Raw genomic sequence first — 16,061 nt, forward strand, 5'->3', positions numbered from 1 at the left:
TCTAAATCTTTCCTTGTCTTTCTTGGAGAAAATTTTATACAGCGCGTTAATAAACATGACTTTACTATTCCGATATTTATTAGCAAGTTCAAAGAACATTCGTATTAGCATGTGTTTTTATATCTGAATCCATTAGCATGTATAATAATTATTTCCGTTTCAATAAATAATTATATACATTTTTCTTTTTTTTTTAGCTGAATCAGAGGAAAAAAAAAATTAACGTGTCCCAGATTCCACAATAATATCAGTGACAATGCTTGAACAACGAGCGTGGGACGTACTTGCCCCCGCACCGCACCGGTCGTTTCAACTTTCGAGCGTACGAGTGTACACCACATTATGTTTCTAATGCAAGTACAGTATACACGCCATTCCGTTGTCACTTTCATCTTTCGTTTCATTTCAAGTGCGTGTGCACTCAGATTCTATGCTTTAGACATCATTCTGATTCCAAGAGGTGAGAGGGGAACGGTCCGTGCCTCGCGTCGCGTCGTGTCGTGCGATCCTCTGCTCTCAAACTGTGTTGTTTTGTCATCGTCAGTGCACACAAGCGTTTCATTACTTATCATTCTCGATGCCTTATGCCATCTAGCTCTAGGACCATCGACGCGACTCGATGTAATGCAATGTAATGAATCGCGGGATGCTACGCACCTGATCCACGGCTAGTCATTCAGATGCGAAAGGTTTAAGGTCGTCTGACAGTGACAACGACGACACAACATCGACGACACAGTTTAATCCAGTGTCTGGTCAAGTCCAGTTTAGTCGGCGCGGTACAGCCGCACGGCACGGCTCACTCGCACCTCAAGGTCTCAAAATCTCCTACTGATCTCGACGTGAACGTCAACCTCAACCTCAACCTCAACCTCAACCTCCATCGAGTCAAGTCTGAAATCTCAGTTCATCTCCACACGCATTCACGGTACGTTGAAGCGAGAGTGACTGCTTCGACAAGACTGAAAGCATTGTTTACGATCAATGCTGGACAAGCCAAAGTTCAACGCCGAAAACACGTTTATCTAATCCGGTTTCACGGTTGTTCGCGTCGATAAACACAAACAGTAATCCATTGGTGTTAACCAGTATCGTCAGCCTTCTCGGTTTGCGTTGCGTAATGTATATGTATAATCGACGTGATCACCAGATGGAGACGAGAAAATGAGATCGACGATACGTACGCTGCTATCGCATAACGGAATCGATAGACTGTGATCGGAAAAGTGTCATCGAACAATTTTCCTTTGATGCGTCGCGAGAACAACTGATTCGTATTCTGTGATTGGATAGAAAGTGTGAAAGCCATTCATCGTTTATAGTTTATCGTATAATGCCCGCTCAACTCAGCAAGTTCGTCCTGAACGCGTCCTGCAAGGACTATTGTCACCCATGGACAAACTCCTGTTTCACCGCGACGACCGGGCTCGGTTTGCACGCACTTCAAGAAAGCCTCAGGATATACTCCACCGTTTATTTAGTACGTTCATCATCGGTTTACTTTTATCTTTTGAATTTCGTATTTTCTCTCGTTGATAGATTTACGTTTACAATAGTCGTGTCAACAACATTTTTTAAATTGTCTGCGTTATACTAGGGACTTGGTAATCGAACGAATCACATTTTTTTTCTTTTTTTTTTTTCATTCGAGGTACAAATGTATTCCGTGTCAAGTTTTCAAATATTTTTCTTTCGTACATATTTCATTTACATCTTTTTCCTAGGTCGCACTGTTATTGAGGGGGAAATTCCCATCTAGGAAAGATGTCAGGAAAACATTCACAGATACGCTACAATCTGTAGCTTTTCTCTCGTGGAGCGCCTTTTCCTATCCTATGTTCATTTGCTTCCTGAGGTACGAAAAGTCAATGCCAATTTTTTTAGGTATGACTTGCAGACAATATACTATGGCTAATTAATTATTTACAATGAAATCTATTAAATCATGTCGATAAAGAATCACATTATCTTCATCAATTTTACGTATTTCAGAAGGCTGCTTAGAAACTTTAACTTTCTGACGGTATCTTTTCTACCATCGTTTTTATCCAGTTTAACAGCTATTTTCGTTGAAAGACCATCCAGACGTACATTGCTATGTTTATACGTATCTAACATTGTGAGTAAACTGGACTTAATATTATAATGTAATGCGTGCAGAGCCTCTTAATGGTTCGTATTATTTAACATGGTTAAATTATATATATACAAAATTTCCTATTCTGCATCATAGGAATTATCAGGAATACAATAATTGGGCTAAATTAAAAAATTATCTTTTATATTCATTCTTTTTAGGCTACAGAAACATTGTTTAGAATGGGTCAAGCCAGAGGATATTATTCTTCTATTCCTAGGGGAGATACATATATTTTTTCTACCAGTGTGGCATTATTGCTTTATTATTTCCGTTCGAAATCGAATAAACACGATTCGGTGTATAAAATATTTAGGTACTTACTGCAATTTTGTACCACTTGCATAATTTTGAAATAGTTTAAAAATCATTTCAAATCTTTGTCAGATTTGTTATTGGAAAATACGAAGGTATTGATTACATTAAAAAAAACACCTTACAATCTCCCACGTTAAAATGTTCTACCGATGAGTCTAATATGAGGAGTTCAAAGAAAAAGAATAAAAAACCTAAAAAGTCACTCAAAAAGAATATATTCCTAAAGTCTCTCGCAACATACAAGAAGATTATCGAAAATCTGAAAGATCTAGGGAAACACGCGTCCTGTCCACATTCTCATAGTTGTCTTCGTTACACGCTGGTGGTATGTATTCTACATGGATGAAACATTGTATTGCCATTGTACTTACGAATGTTGCGATTTCTAAGAATGCTAACAATAATTATTCTCGTTTGCAGGGTGGTATGAAATGCTTTAGTTATGGTCTTAGTGTTCAATTAGGACTCAATTTGGTATTACAATTTCAAAAGATACTTAAAAGACCACAGTCGATCAAATCTATAATGTTCAAGAGAAGCAACCTCAACTTGGCTGTGTTCTTAGGTGGTTTCTCAGGCCTTTATAAGGTACGAAAATATTTTATTACCTTCAAACGTTTCATGTGATATATATATATATATATTATCAAATATAATTCGTTCCCAATAGGTACAGATTGTTGTACAACACAGAAACGTTTCGAATCAAGTTCTCGTTAACTTACCCTGTACATCAATGTGTTATACTTGATCGTATATAATATATGTAAATTTAAAACTAGTTTCAACCATCCGTATGATTATAACTCACTGATGGACGTTGTATTTAGTGTAATTTTTGTTCTAGCTATTGTCTTGTTCATTGAGGAGACTTTTCCAGAAAGATTCTTCCCATTACGCGTTTCCAGCTGGATTCATAAGTGGTCTAGCATTCATGTCTTACGGTGGTAATACCATAGCATTATACTTTATGTGGAAAGCATTGCAGGTACTTGTGTTGGACAAATGATACTGTCGCTTGAAGCATTTGTTGACTTCATCGTATACATAGATATCTATTTCATTTTATTTTATTATTTTATTTTGTACGATGTTGCTTTTTTTTCTTTTTTTAGTTACTCTGGAATGATCTTGTGGAAAAGCAAATAGTACCCGAGGTGAAATGGTTTGTGATTTTCCTGTACTGTTTTAGTACAGCGGTACTCTTCCATGTAGCGATCATTGAACCACAAAATTTGCGTCCATCTTATTGGAAATTCTTATGCAACATATCCGGAGATAGGTAATGAATATGGTAGTACGTGTACTTTGTATAATATATTATCTTATTTCCTGTGTTCTTTCTTTTTTTCTTCTTTTAGAATAGCAAACATGTCTCGAATACCAATAGATCAATTTGGTTTAGAAACTAGTAAACATTTAGAAAAGGTGCTTGTGAGAACCAATACCAGCAATAAAAGGGCTTATATATTTTAATATTATATTTATTTTCCAAGAAGAATCTGTCAAGTCTTTATTTTGAATATCTATCATATACTATAATACTATTTGGAACACGTACACTGAACAGGCCAAACACCAAAGGGATGTACGAATTTAATTGGTTCATATTTGCAACATTGCAAGCCTACTTATTATACGCCAAATGATCATTTTATAACACAAGGGTACTATTGATATCAGGGTTCTGTAGTATGTGATAAGTCAGAATTCTTAAACTACGATAAATCTCTATGTTGTAAATACATGTATATTTTATGACAACTTAATATATAATTTCTGTACACTTGTGTAAGTAGAGTATACGCAAAATGAAAATTTTTTTAAATATAGGTATTTTGGAATACTAATGTGTAGTATACATATTCTCTTGCGTTGTAAATATTTGTAAAAGCATTTACAGGGTGAACTGTAAAATATGTTCGATGTATACAATGTTGTATATTGCAGTTAATATGAAACTTTTATATTAAGACATTTTTATAGAATTGTATAACTTATTACAGTGTAAAAATAAATTGTTGAGTTATCCTTCTTTCCGTGTTTTTATACTTTCAACAAATAGTAACAGCTAAAATTATAATATGTATATAAAATGCGATAAAACACGATGCACTATTTTTGTTTCCTAGCAATTTCCAGCGCCTTATTTACCATGACATCTGTACTTCTTTGTTCATGCTTTCTTTTTAGACGTTTCTTTTTTCTTAAAACGTTGTCCCAGTTAATTTGACTTTCCTTTTTGAGATCCTTGCTATCTAAAACTCCGGGTATAATTTCGGACTCCGAGATCGAAATGTATCGGTGTGAGACAGTCCTCAACGGTTTTAGGATTTTCATGGAATCTACTTGCCATGGAAGTAAACCAATTGGACATACTGCCCATTCGTAATTACCTAAATAAAATATTTCAATCATCATCATCATCATCATCGTTTACTTATTTATTCAATAAAAGCAAACTACACGCCTACCGAACATAGATTTCCATTGACTATTTCGCACTCTTTGATCCGTGAAAAAATGAGACGTTATGCTTTTGGATTTGCTTTTTTCAATTACGTTTGGTGCATGACGTTTATGTAAAGTCTGAACGTCCTCTACAGTGAAAGCTGTGTAATCCTTGTTGGAACTTTCACCGACGGTTGTTCGTCTCTCTGCATAAATTTTCACCAAATTCAGCAACATCTGTTTTTTCGTAGCATCTATCTTGGGACATATTAATTCCAAGATAGGTGATATAAATGTAATAGAGTATTCATTTGCATTTAACAAAAGTTTCGAAACAAAGTTCAGATCGGTTAAAATTGGCAATACCGCACCAGATAAATTGAACCATAAAACATGTTTCAAGTGTGGATAAGCATTTTCAGTTTCTTCCATCACCTTCATTTTAAATGCTCTTGGCGGTAATCTTTTCCCAGTCAAATCAAACTTGTACTCTAAAGTACGTGATATACAGTGAGCAATATCTAATTTCACAAAACCATAGGCTATCGAACTTATCCATAGCGAAGCGAATAATCTCTTATGTTTATCTACTTCTTGATCGTTTATTAATCCAAGTAAACCCATGATCAAAGTCTCCATCATTCTGTTCTCGTATAATAGAAATATAATATCTTTCCAGAATTTCAACATATCCGATGGCAAAATGTCATTTTTTAATTCATTTTCAGTATTTTCTTGTATGAAAATAAATAAAACATCTTTATTTGGTAAGAAAGCTTCCGATTTAAAGAGTTCATCGCAAACTACATCCTTTTTACTAGGATCGGATTTTTTACTGAAATATCTAGAAATCTCAGATAAAAGAACCATTCTAGCGGTCTCTAATGTATATTCTTCGCCTGTTCTTATATCATCGGTAGCCAGTTTTTCATAACCATTGTTATAGTTCTCTACGTTCTCGTTACCTTGTTGCTCAAACAGAGAGATGACATACGAATGGAGATCTTTTAAAGTTTCCCTATTCAAAACAATTTATTTATTTAATAGTTATAGCATATTATGAATTCTTTATGGACAAGAGTTTTTATACTTACACCAATTCAGAATCTGGAATATCCCCTACTAAATGGTATCCAGCATGAATGTATAAACTAACGGAAGTCCAAAGTTCAATTAAATCGCTAAATTCTTGAATTTCTTCATTTTCTTGAGCTTCTTTCACAGACTCCTCCATGACAATACACTCTTCCAATCTGTTGGCTTCGGCTGCCCAATATTCTTCCTTTAAGTATAATACAATTGGTCAAATGGTAATACAATTCTCTATATAGATTTACAAAAATATACAAAGTACGTAAAGAGATAGACTTACATGTAGCCATGTTAATAATATATTTATAGCTATTCTTAACACACCGATGGACGGCAACTCGTGCCCGTGAGCAGTATCGTGTCTCAAGTTCACAATCCATTCTGGGATATTTAGCTGCTTTGCAATCTGAAACAAGGATGTTTGCTTCGTGTGCCCTATGTTAGCGATATGATTTAAGAATCTCATTATCGTAGTTGAATACATTAAACATAAATCATTTTCATAACTAATCTGCAATTCCCCGTTATGTATCCTAGGAGTCCATTCAAGATCTCTAAGACAGACTTGCATGATAGAGAGGGTACAGTCCACGCCTACCGGCAATTTTGGCATCCTAAAGTTCATTCTGTTAATATACGATTACTATTCCAGACTATTTTAGCAAAGTATTCGCTGCTATTATTACCTTGCTTTCCATGCTAATAGAGTTTCATATGCCTTGGTTTGCTCAGTTTTGTTGTTTGAATATACTTGCTGATACACTTGGTGCCATTCGATTCTAAACATAGAAAGAGATAACGGTAAGTAATATTTTTACGGTTTATTTTTCGTCGAAGATCTCTATAAAATTTCCAAAGCATTTCATGTAAATAAAAATACAATTGCCTAAGCACGTGTACTTAATTAATGTAACAATATCAGGTAATACCACCCGATAGTTATCGCGTTAGACGAGGATCGTCACTGTTTTTATGATGTACGTGCACTTACAGTGAAAACCATGGAACTTGTTTCCCACTTTCCAGTTTTAGGGAAAGCGCCATAGTAAACCACGTGCAATTACAATCATACGCGTCTTGTTGCTTAATTTAACTGAACAGACGTTGCGCTGTGTTGATCGGTTGAAGAATATACGTGCATGTACGTGTATTGAACACACACGTACGAGGCTAGGTTACGTTACGGAAGCAACAGAAGTGTCGGTTACAGTCGCAGATCCACACGGGCTCGAAGCTTGAGAGACTGACAGAACCTAGAACTGTAAACTTTACAGTTAAGTAAAGTGGAACGCGCGAGGAGAAGAGCTTAACAAACGCGTTAAAAATATTCTAAAATATGACCAGACAAATACGAATGGTATTGATAGATCTTAGTGGTACTCTGCATATTGATAGCACAGTGATTCCTGGCGCTGTGGAAGCCTTAACCAGGTTGTTCTTCTCTTTATATGTACATTTCACTCTATTGCGCCGATATTCCTTTTATTGGCGCGATATACGTAATATAGGTAATCGTAATCGCATCGGGGCACAGATATTTAAATAGAATAGAATATTTTGTATTCGTTAAGATGATTAAATGTTGTTTGTTACAAGTTGAAAAAAAGAAACAGCAATCATGCTATGAATTTTCAAAACAGGCTTAGAAGTGCTAATATACCATTGAAATTCGTTACAAATACAACGAAAGAGTCCGGTAACTGTCTACACAAACGATTAAACAGCCTTGGTTTCGATATACAGAAAGAGGAAATCTTCAGCTCTTTAGCTGCCGCAAAGAATTTAATCATTGAAAGAAAATTGAATCCACTGTTGTTGATCGATCCCGCAGCCAATGAAGATTTCGATGGTTTAATAAAAAATGATCAGAAAGCAAACGCGGTGGTAGTTGGATTAGCACCGGATAAATTCCACTACGAGGAATTAAACAAAGCTTTTAGGTATGCTTTGATTATTTTTTGTCACACAACACATGATCGCTATTACATTTTGCATTAATATAATACTACTAAATAAATTTGTAAGATTAGATTGTTGTTAGATGGTGCTCCGCTCATAGCAATTCATAAAGGCAGATATTATAAACGGCCGGACGGTTTGGCTTTAGGACCGGGTGCATTCATTTCTGGTTTAGAATATTCCGCCAATGTTAAAGCTGAAGTTGTCGGCAAACCAACCGCGGAATTTTTTAAAGCAGCATTAGCCGGTGTACCTCCGGAGGAAGCTATTATGATCGGCGATGTAAAGAATTTACATATACATGTGATACTGTAATGTTTATGATACCACCTCTATCGATGATAAGATATTAACAGAAATGTTTATTGATTTAGGACGTCAAAGATGACGTAGCTGGAGCGCAAACTATTGGTATCAGGGGTCTTTTGGTGCAGACAGGAAAGTATAGAGAAGGAGATGAAAATACAATTATACCACCACCCATGAAAATATGCAGCTCCTTTATGGAAGCTGTGTCATATATTTTGGAGGAGAAGGATTAGGAATCGCGAGAATCATTATTTGAACAATGATAAGTGTAGAATAAATGAATATTCTGTATTAAATTAGATGTTTTATTTAAATATTAATAATCCCACAATGGTGTATACATGATCTGGAGTAGTTTCACGATATAGCAGTTTCAAAATAGAAAGCAGATGGTAATTACAAAGAAACCCCGTTATGATATGAAACATATAACATACAAATTTACTTCTGTTCTATTAATATTACCGACAAAATAACTTTTATAATACTATCCTCTTGCATACTACATACGTATATTGTAATGACAAGTAGATGAAAACAGAGGATATTTGGAATTTTCAACGGATATCGTCTCATCGGGTGATCTCAGCTGTAAAAAAGTTGTAGAAAATTTCATCTACTGTTAGGTGATAATACACTTTATAAATTATGATTTATAAATTAGAAATCATTCTTATCGAATCCAGATCTTTCTAGACGAGAGACGATATTTTTCTAAAATACTTATCTCCTTCTAAAAGACAGGAAAAAATAATCGTTGTAAATCTGAATTGCTACAAATACGTGGCCTTAGATAATACAAGTATATTATAACTACCGTATTTAATAAGTTATTATTATTAAGAGCATGTTCACAGAAACAGATCCTTTTTGTCTTGCTTTAAAAGGAGGAATTGGTGCACTGCAAGAATTTCCATCGGTATAAAATTTGGCACCATTCTGCAATCGTTTCGTTCTGTATGCAAGGACCGACAAACTTTTCGCATTCGAAACATGTTCAATGTCCGTCACTAAAAAGATGCGAGGGGTGTACAATTAGTTTTGATTTCACAAGTTTAAATTCGCATCTCAACAGAGTAGTCGCAAGTTTCTCTTTGTTCTTTCGTTTAAACGTTATACATTAATACTTCCATCAATGAACAATGTTATTTCTTTAATGAGGAAGGCTCAGTTATAATTTTTATGAATACTGTATGAAATGCATGACTTGTATCTAAAAGTAACATAATATTACCTATGCGCGTGAAACAGCTATAAACGGTAGAATGAAAATCTTCACGATTCTCTATCGAATCAGCTAAAATAATAGGCAAAAATTTGTAATTACAATGCAAACAAAATAACTTTACTTTTCTTCGACGCATTTTGCACAATCGAGCAAAATGACTTTACTCATTTCCAGTTAATGCTTAAAAAATACAATACATTCGCGTTGCGTTTGACATTAGAAAAATAAAACATGGTTAACATTTACGAATGAACATTATAAATATATAATTCAAAATGCTGGTCACTTTTCGCAAAATATTTTCTATGATTATGCATCGCAACGATATAACTTACAATTGATATTATTTCAATAAGGACCGGTACGCATCAGCTCATTAATTGAAATGCCCTCTACAACTTATAATCTATGATCAGGCACATGTTCATTTCCTGTCGCGTTAACGAGGGTCATTCGTCTTCTATCTTTTTGTTTGCTTTTTTTATGAAAATACATATTTCAGTTAAAATGAATTAATTAAATGAAAAAAAAACATACATAGAATGCTTAATTTACAAACATAAAGACATGAATCAAACTTAACTATAAAATGTACAAATTTTTTTTTGGTAGCCACATGTTCACATAATTAACGTTGTCATTGGCTCGAGAGAAGAACTGAATCGGAGATGTCTAACAGATTCGTAATTCACTGACTGTAGAAGAAAAATAAGCGGCAATAAACCATATCATTATATTATAAAACACCTATAACAAAAGCTGAGCAAAAAGGTAAACTTGCGGTACGCGGCATATTATAATGTAACAATGGAATAGTTTCTATTTGTTTCTATGTCATTTCGATAACACAAAAATTATAACATTTAGGGCCGTATCAATAAAGAACAGTATATTTCTCTTCTTTTCTCTCTCTCTCTCTCTCTCTCTCTCTCTCTCTCACGCGCGCGCGCACGCACACACAGAGACACACTCACTCGCTCACACATTCATTCTTTTTCTTTTGAATAGAAAAGTCAAGCGTTTATCCCAATTACATGGAACTGGTGTAAAAGCTTTAGTTTTCGATAGAATTTTATTTACACAGCCCATCACCATAATTAGGGAACATTACCTACACTCGCATTCATTATGTACACAATTTGTTGAATTCTAGTAAAGTGAATATTTTTTTAACAAAAGATCAACTACGTACTCTTCATTCTTCTTCTCTTTTATCTGTCACAGATTGTCTTCCAAGATCAAATTCTGTCAATATAGCTATATCTGTTTATTCGACAACTATATATCATACTTAAACTTTTCTTTTCTTATGAAACATTTTTATATATTTTGTAAATACAAATTTAATTAATGGAAGTTCCACTAGAGACAGAATTTGACCATATTGTAACGAAGACAGGTATATTAGATTGTTTCTTTCCTATGTTACTGACAGGAAATATTGAGAACTGTTAATTTGGCTGTTTAAATGTAATTTGATTAATAGTAAATTGACATTTTCTTCTTCCTATAATAGTTTGCTTCTTTCTTTACCATAACAAGGCAGGCGTGTGGAGTACTATTGACAAATATTAATTTCATTTTATTTGTTTGTTTAATAAATACATAATGAATTTCTCTATCTGTTTTATTCATTTGAATCAAAAAATTAAATATACTAATAGCTATAAATTACGAGATACGTCTACATGGTAGTAACACAGAAAAATTTGAGAAGCATTGTGTGAATACGATGGCGTTTACACAAAAAACGAAATTAAGATTTCCTGGGCCATAATAGGATCTGCCCCTCGATTTTGTGCTTAACCTTCCTCGCCGATACTTTTGAAATGGGAAGACAATAAATGGCTGACGACATAAGCATGTAATACTATACACCCAGGTACAAAAGAAACATATTATATATATATATATCTCTAAAAGCAGACCTAACTGAAATCAGCATTCCACCGCATTTCAGGGATAAGTTTGGCCTCAGGACATAAATATACAAACATGAGCAACTCATGCTAATACTTCCACACATTATTGCCTCTGAGCGCATTCAGTATCAAGTACTCTGTATGTTACTTGGCTTTAATTCATCGTCCGATGTGACGTTCAACGAACCATCCGTTAAAAGTCGATCGAACATCTCATGAAAAGGAGGTAACGTAAAGTGCCAGACTCTACAACTACTCCATATCTCTCCAGTTACTCTAAAATTCGATTTTTCTTATAGAGAATAATTGTCTCGATACCTAACTAACTAATAATAAACACATACTTACCTTACCATAGTGAAAAACCAGGCACACTTTAGAGATTCCTGTTCTGATGTACTCAGTCGTAACTATTTGACAGGCCGGTAATGAAACGTCAAGTCTGCCGAACTCTTCCAAATTAAATGCCTTACCTAAAAATACAAACAAAAATTTTGTAGAAAAGAAATTGATTATTATAACAATACTAAAGATTATTTCAATTGGAAGTCAAATGATTACTCGAACATTTACCGTTCTTAAATCCATAGAAAGATCCAAAACCTGATCGTTACATAGAATTTCCACCTTTTCTTCGGCCAGCGAAGAATTATCAGCGTTCGAATCCGTATTTGCTCTATCCCCAGCCGGAGAACCACCAGAAACTGTATTTCCAGTGCCTGCTACTGATCCTGAATCACTTCCTGCACCAAGCACCTTGTCGCAAACATGCTCCGCCACCTTACGAATTTGTATAAAATCGTTGGCGATTAAACGATCCCTTGAAAGATAAAAACACAGGAATATAAGAAAACTTTATTATGTTTACGCCAATAGTTACATACTTCTTCAAACTCTTTACACCAGATGTGGCATGTGGAAGGAGGTAAAAAGGTATTTTAATAAATTGTGGAAGATTCTTATCCACAACAATATTGACCACCCACGCTGGTACAGTTTCATTTAATAATCCTCCTTCTGTTTCTCCTGCAGCATCTCTAACTAGTAACCTATACAAAGTTTTTCCTCCCACTTCGCTACGATGTAAAAAGATTTATATATATATATACATATACATATATTGTTAACGATACAAATTATGTTCGAATTCAGTGAATGATATCTTATTAACTAACGTATACCTAAATATAAGAGGTGTGTGACTAGGTACTGAAAAGTATGGATTTCCTCCCCTCGTATGTATAGGACCATTACCATCGTTACTACTACCTTCATTCTCATCATCAGCATGCAACGGTCTCCACCAATGTTCGAGTAAAGCTTGCAGCAAAAGATTTCCATAATTCACTGAAATAGAAAATCTTCTTTAAGGGAAAAACACACACAGAAATGACAATATTCCTACTTCTAGAAAGAATGTTACCTTTTTGATCAACAGCATCATTTTCAGCGAGGCCAGTTTCCTTTGCAGAGACCCATGCAGAAAAACAGTCGTTTTCATCTTGACCTAAATGAATGGTTAACATCTACAAGAATAAACAAGCATGCAAGATTACTAATTACGTGTTACAGTTCTCTCAATTTGAACTGTCCTAGCAAACGATAGAAATGCTTACTCCTGTTTTAAGATCGACATTGAACCAATTCGGAACGTATACCATTTTATTTCTTTTCTTTATTTCCTGTTCAAAGTCTACTTTTCCTAAATCTTCAACTTTGCACGCCTTTAATACATCGTACAAGGCTACATTCTCTTCTGTATCTTTCGTCAAAACGTGTCTACGATCGTTTAAAACATGACAATGCCTTATCGCGGGTCCACCCAATATTCTTTGTGCAGGTTCCGTGTTACGTAAAACATTTGAAGACACTCCGGTAGCTGAGTCGCAGTAATCACCAATTCCTGAGTCCTGCCAATCTTTTTGACTTATAGTCTATTACAAAGTATTACAACACTTAGTTACTCGTATCGTTAAAAAAATTCATGTTGCACGTGCAGAGTATGAAAATTTGTTACCCAATTATTTATAGTCGATTCGCTGGTTGCCACCCAAATGCTAGACTGGTCAGGCATCATAACCATCTTTAGTATAGGTGCTTGCTCTTCACATATAACGGTATACCTTTCGGGATAACTTAATTCAGTCATTACAACTCTTTTATCCCTTCCCCCTGATAACACATGGCTGAAGGAATCTGTTGCCTGAAAAAATCTTATTGTGAGTTTAGAGAACGTACTAACCTCATAAAATTTATTACGCGAAAAGGTTAATGAAAATTACCAATAAAGCCCAAACACCTTCTGTGTGTACTCGAAAAGTTTGAATACATCTTTGCTGTCCTAACGACCAAAGTTTAATAGTTCCGTCGGAACTTGCCGACAAACACTCGCTTCCATCTCTATTTAATACTAAAGCTTTAATATTATCCGTGTGACCACGAAGTTTCATCAATTTGTTACAGTGTCTCGGATCCCACACTCTCAAAACTTTTTCTGTGCTTCCGCTTACTATAACTGTTCCAGTCTGATTCATGGCAAGACTGTATATTGAATCTTTGTTTCCGCTAAGCGACGATGCTGTAAACAACATTGTTAATTAAAAACTAATAAAATCGCGGCAATAAATGACTACTTAATAACCATATGGTTACTTGTTACTGTGTTGTTGCTAGCTGTAAGGGCAGTCAATGTATTAACGTCCCACAGGAAGATCAGTTTATCTAAACCTGCACTAGCCACTTGCTCTCTATCTTTAGCATAAGCTAAAGCTTTCACATAGTCCTTGTGTGTCCTTAACGTGGACATGCAAAAGCCTTTATGCGCATTCCATACCTTTACTGTTGTATCAGAGCTGGCTGATATCACTGTAAAGGAATAAATTTATTGATCTTTTATTCATTCAAAGTAATTAAAGTATAAATCAACTCCTTCTTAAGAGTGGAAGAGTAAACAGAATTAGTTTACTTTGGTACAACTAAATAATACGTACGATTTTTGCCACCACAACATAATACTATATCATTCACCCAATCTGTATGATGTTCCATCGATTGAATATATGGGTCCTTCATATTTTTGCAATTCCATATTCTTATAATACTATCTCTACCCGCGGAATAAAGCCTATGCAAAGCTGGGTCGTATTGTAAGGAGTTGATTCCAGCTCTGTGTCTCTTCTCCACTTCGTCTCTTATAACCATGGACACCTTTATCGATAAATGAGTAAGAAACATTAGAATTAAAATTTTTTAATGGATTTTACATCGAAAGGATAGCTTTTAAGTCCTACGTTGGTTAGACATTTTTTATATCTCATTTTTTACCCTCTTGTATGGTTGTACTAATTGCGATTTATAAACATTACCAAATAAGGTTGTAAATATGCAGGTAAAAATATGACATAACTTTTCTGCAAATGGAATTGGAGAACAGTTGATTTGATTCATATGAGAGATAATAACAAACAAACTGAAAAAGAAGTATGAAGAAAAAAGAAAAGGACAAAGAAAATGAGAAAGAAAGGAAAGAAGGAGAGAAGGAAAGAAGGAAGGAAGGAAGGAAGGAAGGGAGAAAAGAAAGAAAGAAGCAAGACTGGAAGACGATAAATTTTGCTAGAGAAAATAAAATATTTAGGACATGCACCTGGACTTTCTTTCGGGCGCTCTGCCCGCCCGTCTTATGAGCTGCCATTACACCGCAAATTGTTCCTCGAGCACAATGATAATTGAGGAAAACATTCAGATCGAACGATTATGCTGGGGCTGATCCACGTTGCGACGCGTCGCGACCACACACCAGTTTCATCGTAAATCACTTGCGATCACGAGCTCGTACGAACGGTGCGTACGGCTGCGCTTTTGAATCTCGGAAAAAATAAGTCAACGCGCATCACGGTCAGACGTTGAACAGCTGTCAAGCAATTTCTGATGGCGGTTGTTCATTCACGCTCATAACGAACGAACTACAGACATTCGGTACTTGTTTCAATGCCGGTGTCAATACGCTCGAGAATACGTTACACGTACAACGTTACATCACGTTTCTCGAGCGTCCGACAACCTTCCGACTCCATTGTTATGATTACGAATAGAATACCGAGACGTATGCCGTTGCTTGGCGTTATGCTGAAACACTGTGGCTCCTCTGCGCCGGTAGATAATCACGTTATCACGGGCTGATTACGATTTCTGTAGTGATACGCGCGGTCTCCGCCGCGAATTATGTATATGCGCGAGTCTATGAGTTTTCGAAAGTCGGGTGAAGTCGGTATGTACATTTCAATAATTCTGTAGTCGATGCTTGTGGCCAATAGCCGAACGAGATGCGCGTCTTGTGGGCTATAGTAACGGCTGCATTGCGCGGCCAATCAAAAATAATGAATGTGTTGCGTCTTGCGTCTCGATACATCCACGTATCGGATCCAGAATGCATAATTACAATTGCAAATTGCCTGTAAGTGAACACGTCATAAGTAAGTACATAATGTATGTACATGTATATTCACATGTGTATGCACATTTGTACATACATTGCATTTATATTTTGCTATTTCGACTGAAATATCTTATTGCCGTTTTTGCTTTCACTCTTTTAATGTCGATTGAAAAGGTGAGTACGATAAAGATATACATCAAATAGAATTCC

The 16,061-nt window shown here is 35.3% G+C and overlaps 4 protein-coding genes across 9 annotated transcripts; 2 read left to right on the forward strand and 2 right to left on the reverse strand.

The window, feature by feature from the left end:
* The first annotated feature begins 200 nt into the window (after nucleotides 1-200).
* Nucleotides 201-4,490, forward strand: LOC117227456 (transmembrane protein 135). 4 transcript variants are annotated; one of them, XM_076521985.1, is made up of 10 exons: nucleotides 204-353; nucleotides 596-1,480; nucleotides 1,725-1,855; nucleotides 1,993-2,119; nucleotides 2,299-2,453; nucleotides 2,525-2,780; nucleotides 2,876-3,043; nucleotides 3,303-3,443; nucleotides 3,571-3,737; nucleotides 3,817-4,490. In XM_076521985.1, the coding sequence occupies exons 2-10, from the start codon at nucleotides 1,334-1,336 to the stop codon at nucleotides 3,929-3,931; spliced, it is 1,407 nt and encodes a 468-aa protein (XP_076378100.1). In that variant the 5' UTR covers nucleotides 204-353; nucleotides 596-1,333; the 3' UTR covers nucleotides 3,932-4,490. The 4 variants fall into 4 exon arrangements, with proteins under 4 accessions (XP_033338609.2, XP_033338610.2, XP_076378100.1 ...); XM_033482718.2 differs by having other exon boundaries at nucleotides 201-1,480; XM_033482719.2 differs by having other exon boundaries at nucleotides 202-1,480; nucleotides 1,996-2,119.
* On the reverse strand, nucleotides 4,186-7,129 carry LOC117227454 (uncharacterized). Of its 2 annotated transcripts, none has more exons than XM_076521972.1 (7): nucleotides 6,990-7,129; nucleotides 6,685-6,777; nucleotides 6,279-6,404; nucleotides 6,001-6,188; nucleotides 4,930-5,924; nucleotides 4,610-4,851; nucleotides 4,186-4,526 (listed from the first exon to the last, which is right to left on the reverse strand). In XM_076521972.1, exons 2-7 carry the CDS (start codon nucleotides 6,694-6,696, stop codon nucleotides 4,482-4,484), a joined length of 1,608 nt encoding a protein of 535 aa, XP_076378087.1. In that variant the 5' UTR covers nucleotides 6,697-6,777; nucleotides 6,990-7,129; the 3' UTR covers nucleotides 4,186-4,481. The 2 variants fall into 2 exon arrangements, with proteins under 2 accessions (XP_076378087.1, XP_033338604.2); XM_033482713.2 differs by having other exon boundaries at nucleotides 6,279-6,612.
* A 159-nt stretch (nucleotides 7,130-7,288) lies between these two features.
* LOC117227458 (haloacid dehalogenase-like hydrolase domain-containing protein 2) lies at nucleotides 7,289-8,562 on the forward strand. Its single transcript, XM_033482722.2, has 4 exons — nucleotides 7,289-7,429; nucleotides 7,639-7,938; nucleotides 8,029-8,239; nucleotides 8,332-8,562. The coding sequence occupies exons 1-4, from the start codon at nucleotides 7,335-7,337 to the stop codon at nucleotides 8,497-8,499; spliced, it is 774 nt and encodes a 257-aa protein (XP_033338613.1). The 5' UTR covers nucleotides 7,289-7,334; the 3' UTR covers nucleotides 8,500-8,562.
* Nucleotides 8,551-15,229, reverse strand: LOC117227453 (WD repeat-containing protein 48). 2 transcript variants are annotated; one of them, XM_033482712.2, is made up of 12 exons: nucleotides 15,060-15,229; nucleotides 14,407-14,623; nucleotides 14,069-14,281; nucleotides 13,699-13,994; nucleotides 13,434-13,619; nucleotides 13,033-13,350; nucleotides 12,840-12,942; nucleotides 12,598-12,763; nucleotides 12,301-12,492; nucleotides 11,990-12,236; nucleotides 11,770-11,889; nucleotides 8,551-11,692 (listed from the first exon to the last, which is right to left on the reverse strand). In XM_033482712.2, the coding sequence occupies exons 1-11, from the start codon at nucleotides 15,105-15,107 to the stop codon at nucleotides 11,827-11,829; spliced, it is 2,049 nt and encodes a 682-aa protein (XP_033338603.1). In that variant the 5' UTR covers nucleotides 15,108-15,229; the 3' UTR covers nucleotides 8,551-11,692; nucleotides 11,770-11,826. The 2 variants fall into 2 exon arrangements, with proteins under 2 accessions (XP_033338603.1, XP_033338602.1); XM_033482711.2 differs by having other exon boundaries at nucleotides 11,765-11,889.
* Nucleotides 15,230-16,061: the final 832 nt, after the last annotated feature.

Source organism: Megalopta genalis, chromosome 5 (genome assembly GCF_051020955.1).
Source record: "Megalopta genalis isolate 19385.01 chromosome 5, iyMegGena1_principal, whole genome shotgun sequence".
Lineage (NCBI taxonomy): Eukaryota > Metazoa > Arthropoda > Insecta > Hymenoptera > Halictidae > Megalopta > Megalopta genalis.

Excerpts from the sequence above, each read along its gene's own strand:
- LOC117227456 (XM_033482718.2), top strand. The coding sequence starts at position 1,334 with ATGCCCGCTCAACTCAGCAAGTTCGTCCTGAACGCGTCCTGCAAGGAC. Across the intron at positions 1,481-1,724 it reads TATACTCCACCGTTTATTTA|GTCGCACTGTTATTGAGGGG; the intron begins GTACGTTCATCA and ends TCTTTTTCCTAG. Across the intron at positions 3,044-3,302 it reads GTTTCTCAGGCCTTTATAAG|CTATTGTCTTGTTCATTGAG; the intron begins GTACGAAAATAT and ends TTTTTGTTCTAG.
- LOC117227454 (XM_033482713.2), bottom strand. The coding sequence starts at position 7,042 with ATGGCGCTTTCCCTAAAACTGGAAAGTGGGAAACAAGTTCCATGGTTT. Across the intron at positions 6,778-6,989 it reads CAAGTTCCATGGTTTTCACT|AATCGAATGGCACCAAGTGT; the intron begins GTAAGTGCACGT and ends TTCTATGTTTAG. Across the intron at positions 4,527-4,609 it reads AAAGAAGTACAGATGTCATG|CTGTTACTATTTGTTGAAAG; the intron begins GTAAATAAGGCG and ends TTATAATTTTAG.
- LOC117227458 (XM_033482722.2), top strand. The coding sequence starts at position 7,335 with ATGACCAGACAAATACGAATGGTATTGATAGATCTTAGTGGTACTCTG. Across the intron at positions 7,939-8,028 it reads GAATTAAACAAAGCTTTTAG|ATTGTTGTTAGATGGTGCTC; the intron begins GTATGCTTTGAT and ends TTGTAAGATTAG. Across the intron at positions 8,240-8,331 it reads AAGCTATTATGATCGGCGAT|GACGTCAAAGATGACGTAGC; the intron begins GTAAAGAATTTA and ends TTATTGATTTAG.
- LOC117227453 (XM_033482712.2), bottom strand. The coding sequence starts at position 15,107 with ATGGCAGCTCATAAGACGGGCGGGCAGAGCGCCCGAAAGAAAGTCCAG. Across the intron at positions 13,995-14,068 it reads TAGCAACAACACAGTAACAA|CATCGTCGCTTAGCGGAAAC; the intron begins GTAACCATATGG and ends TGTTGTTTACAG. Across the intron at positions 12,943-13,032 it reads ATGTCGATCTTAAAACAGGA|ATGTTAACCATTCATTTAGG; the intron begins GTAAGCATTTCT and ends TTATTCTTGTAG.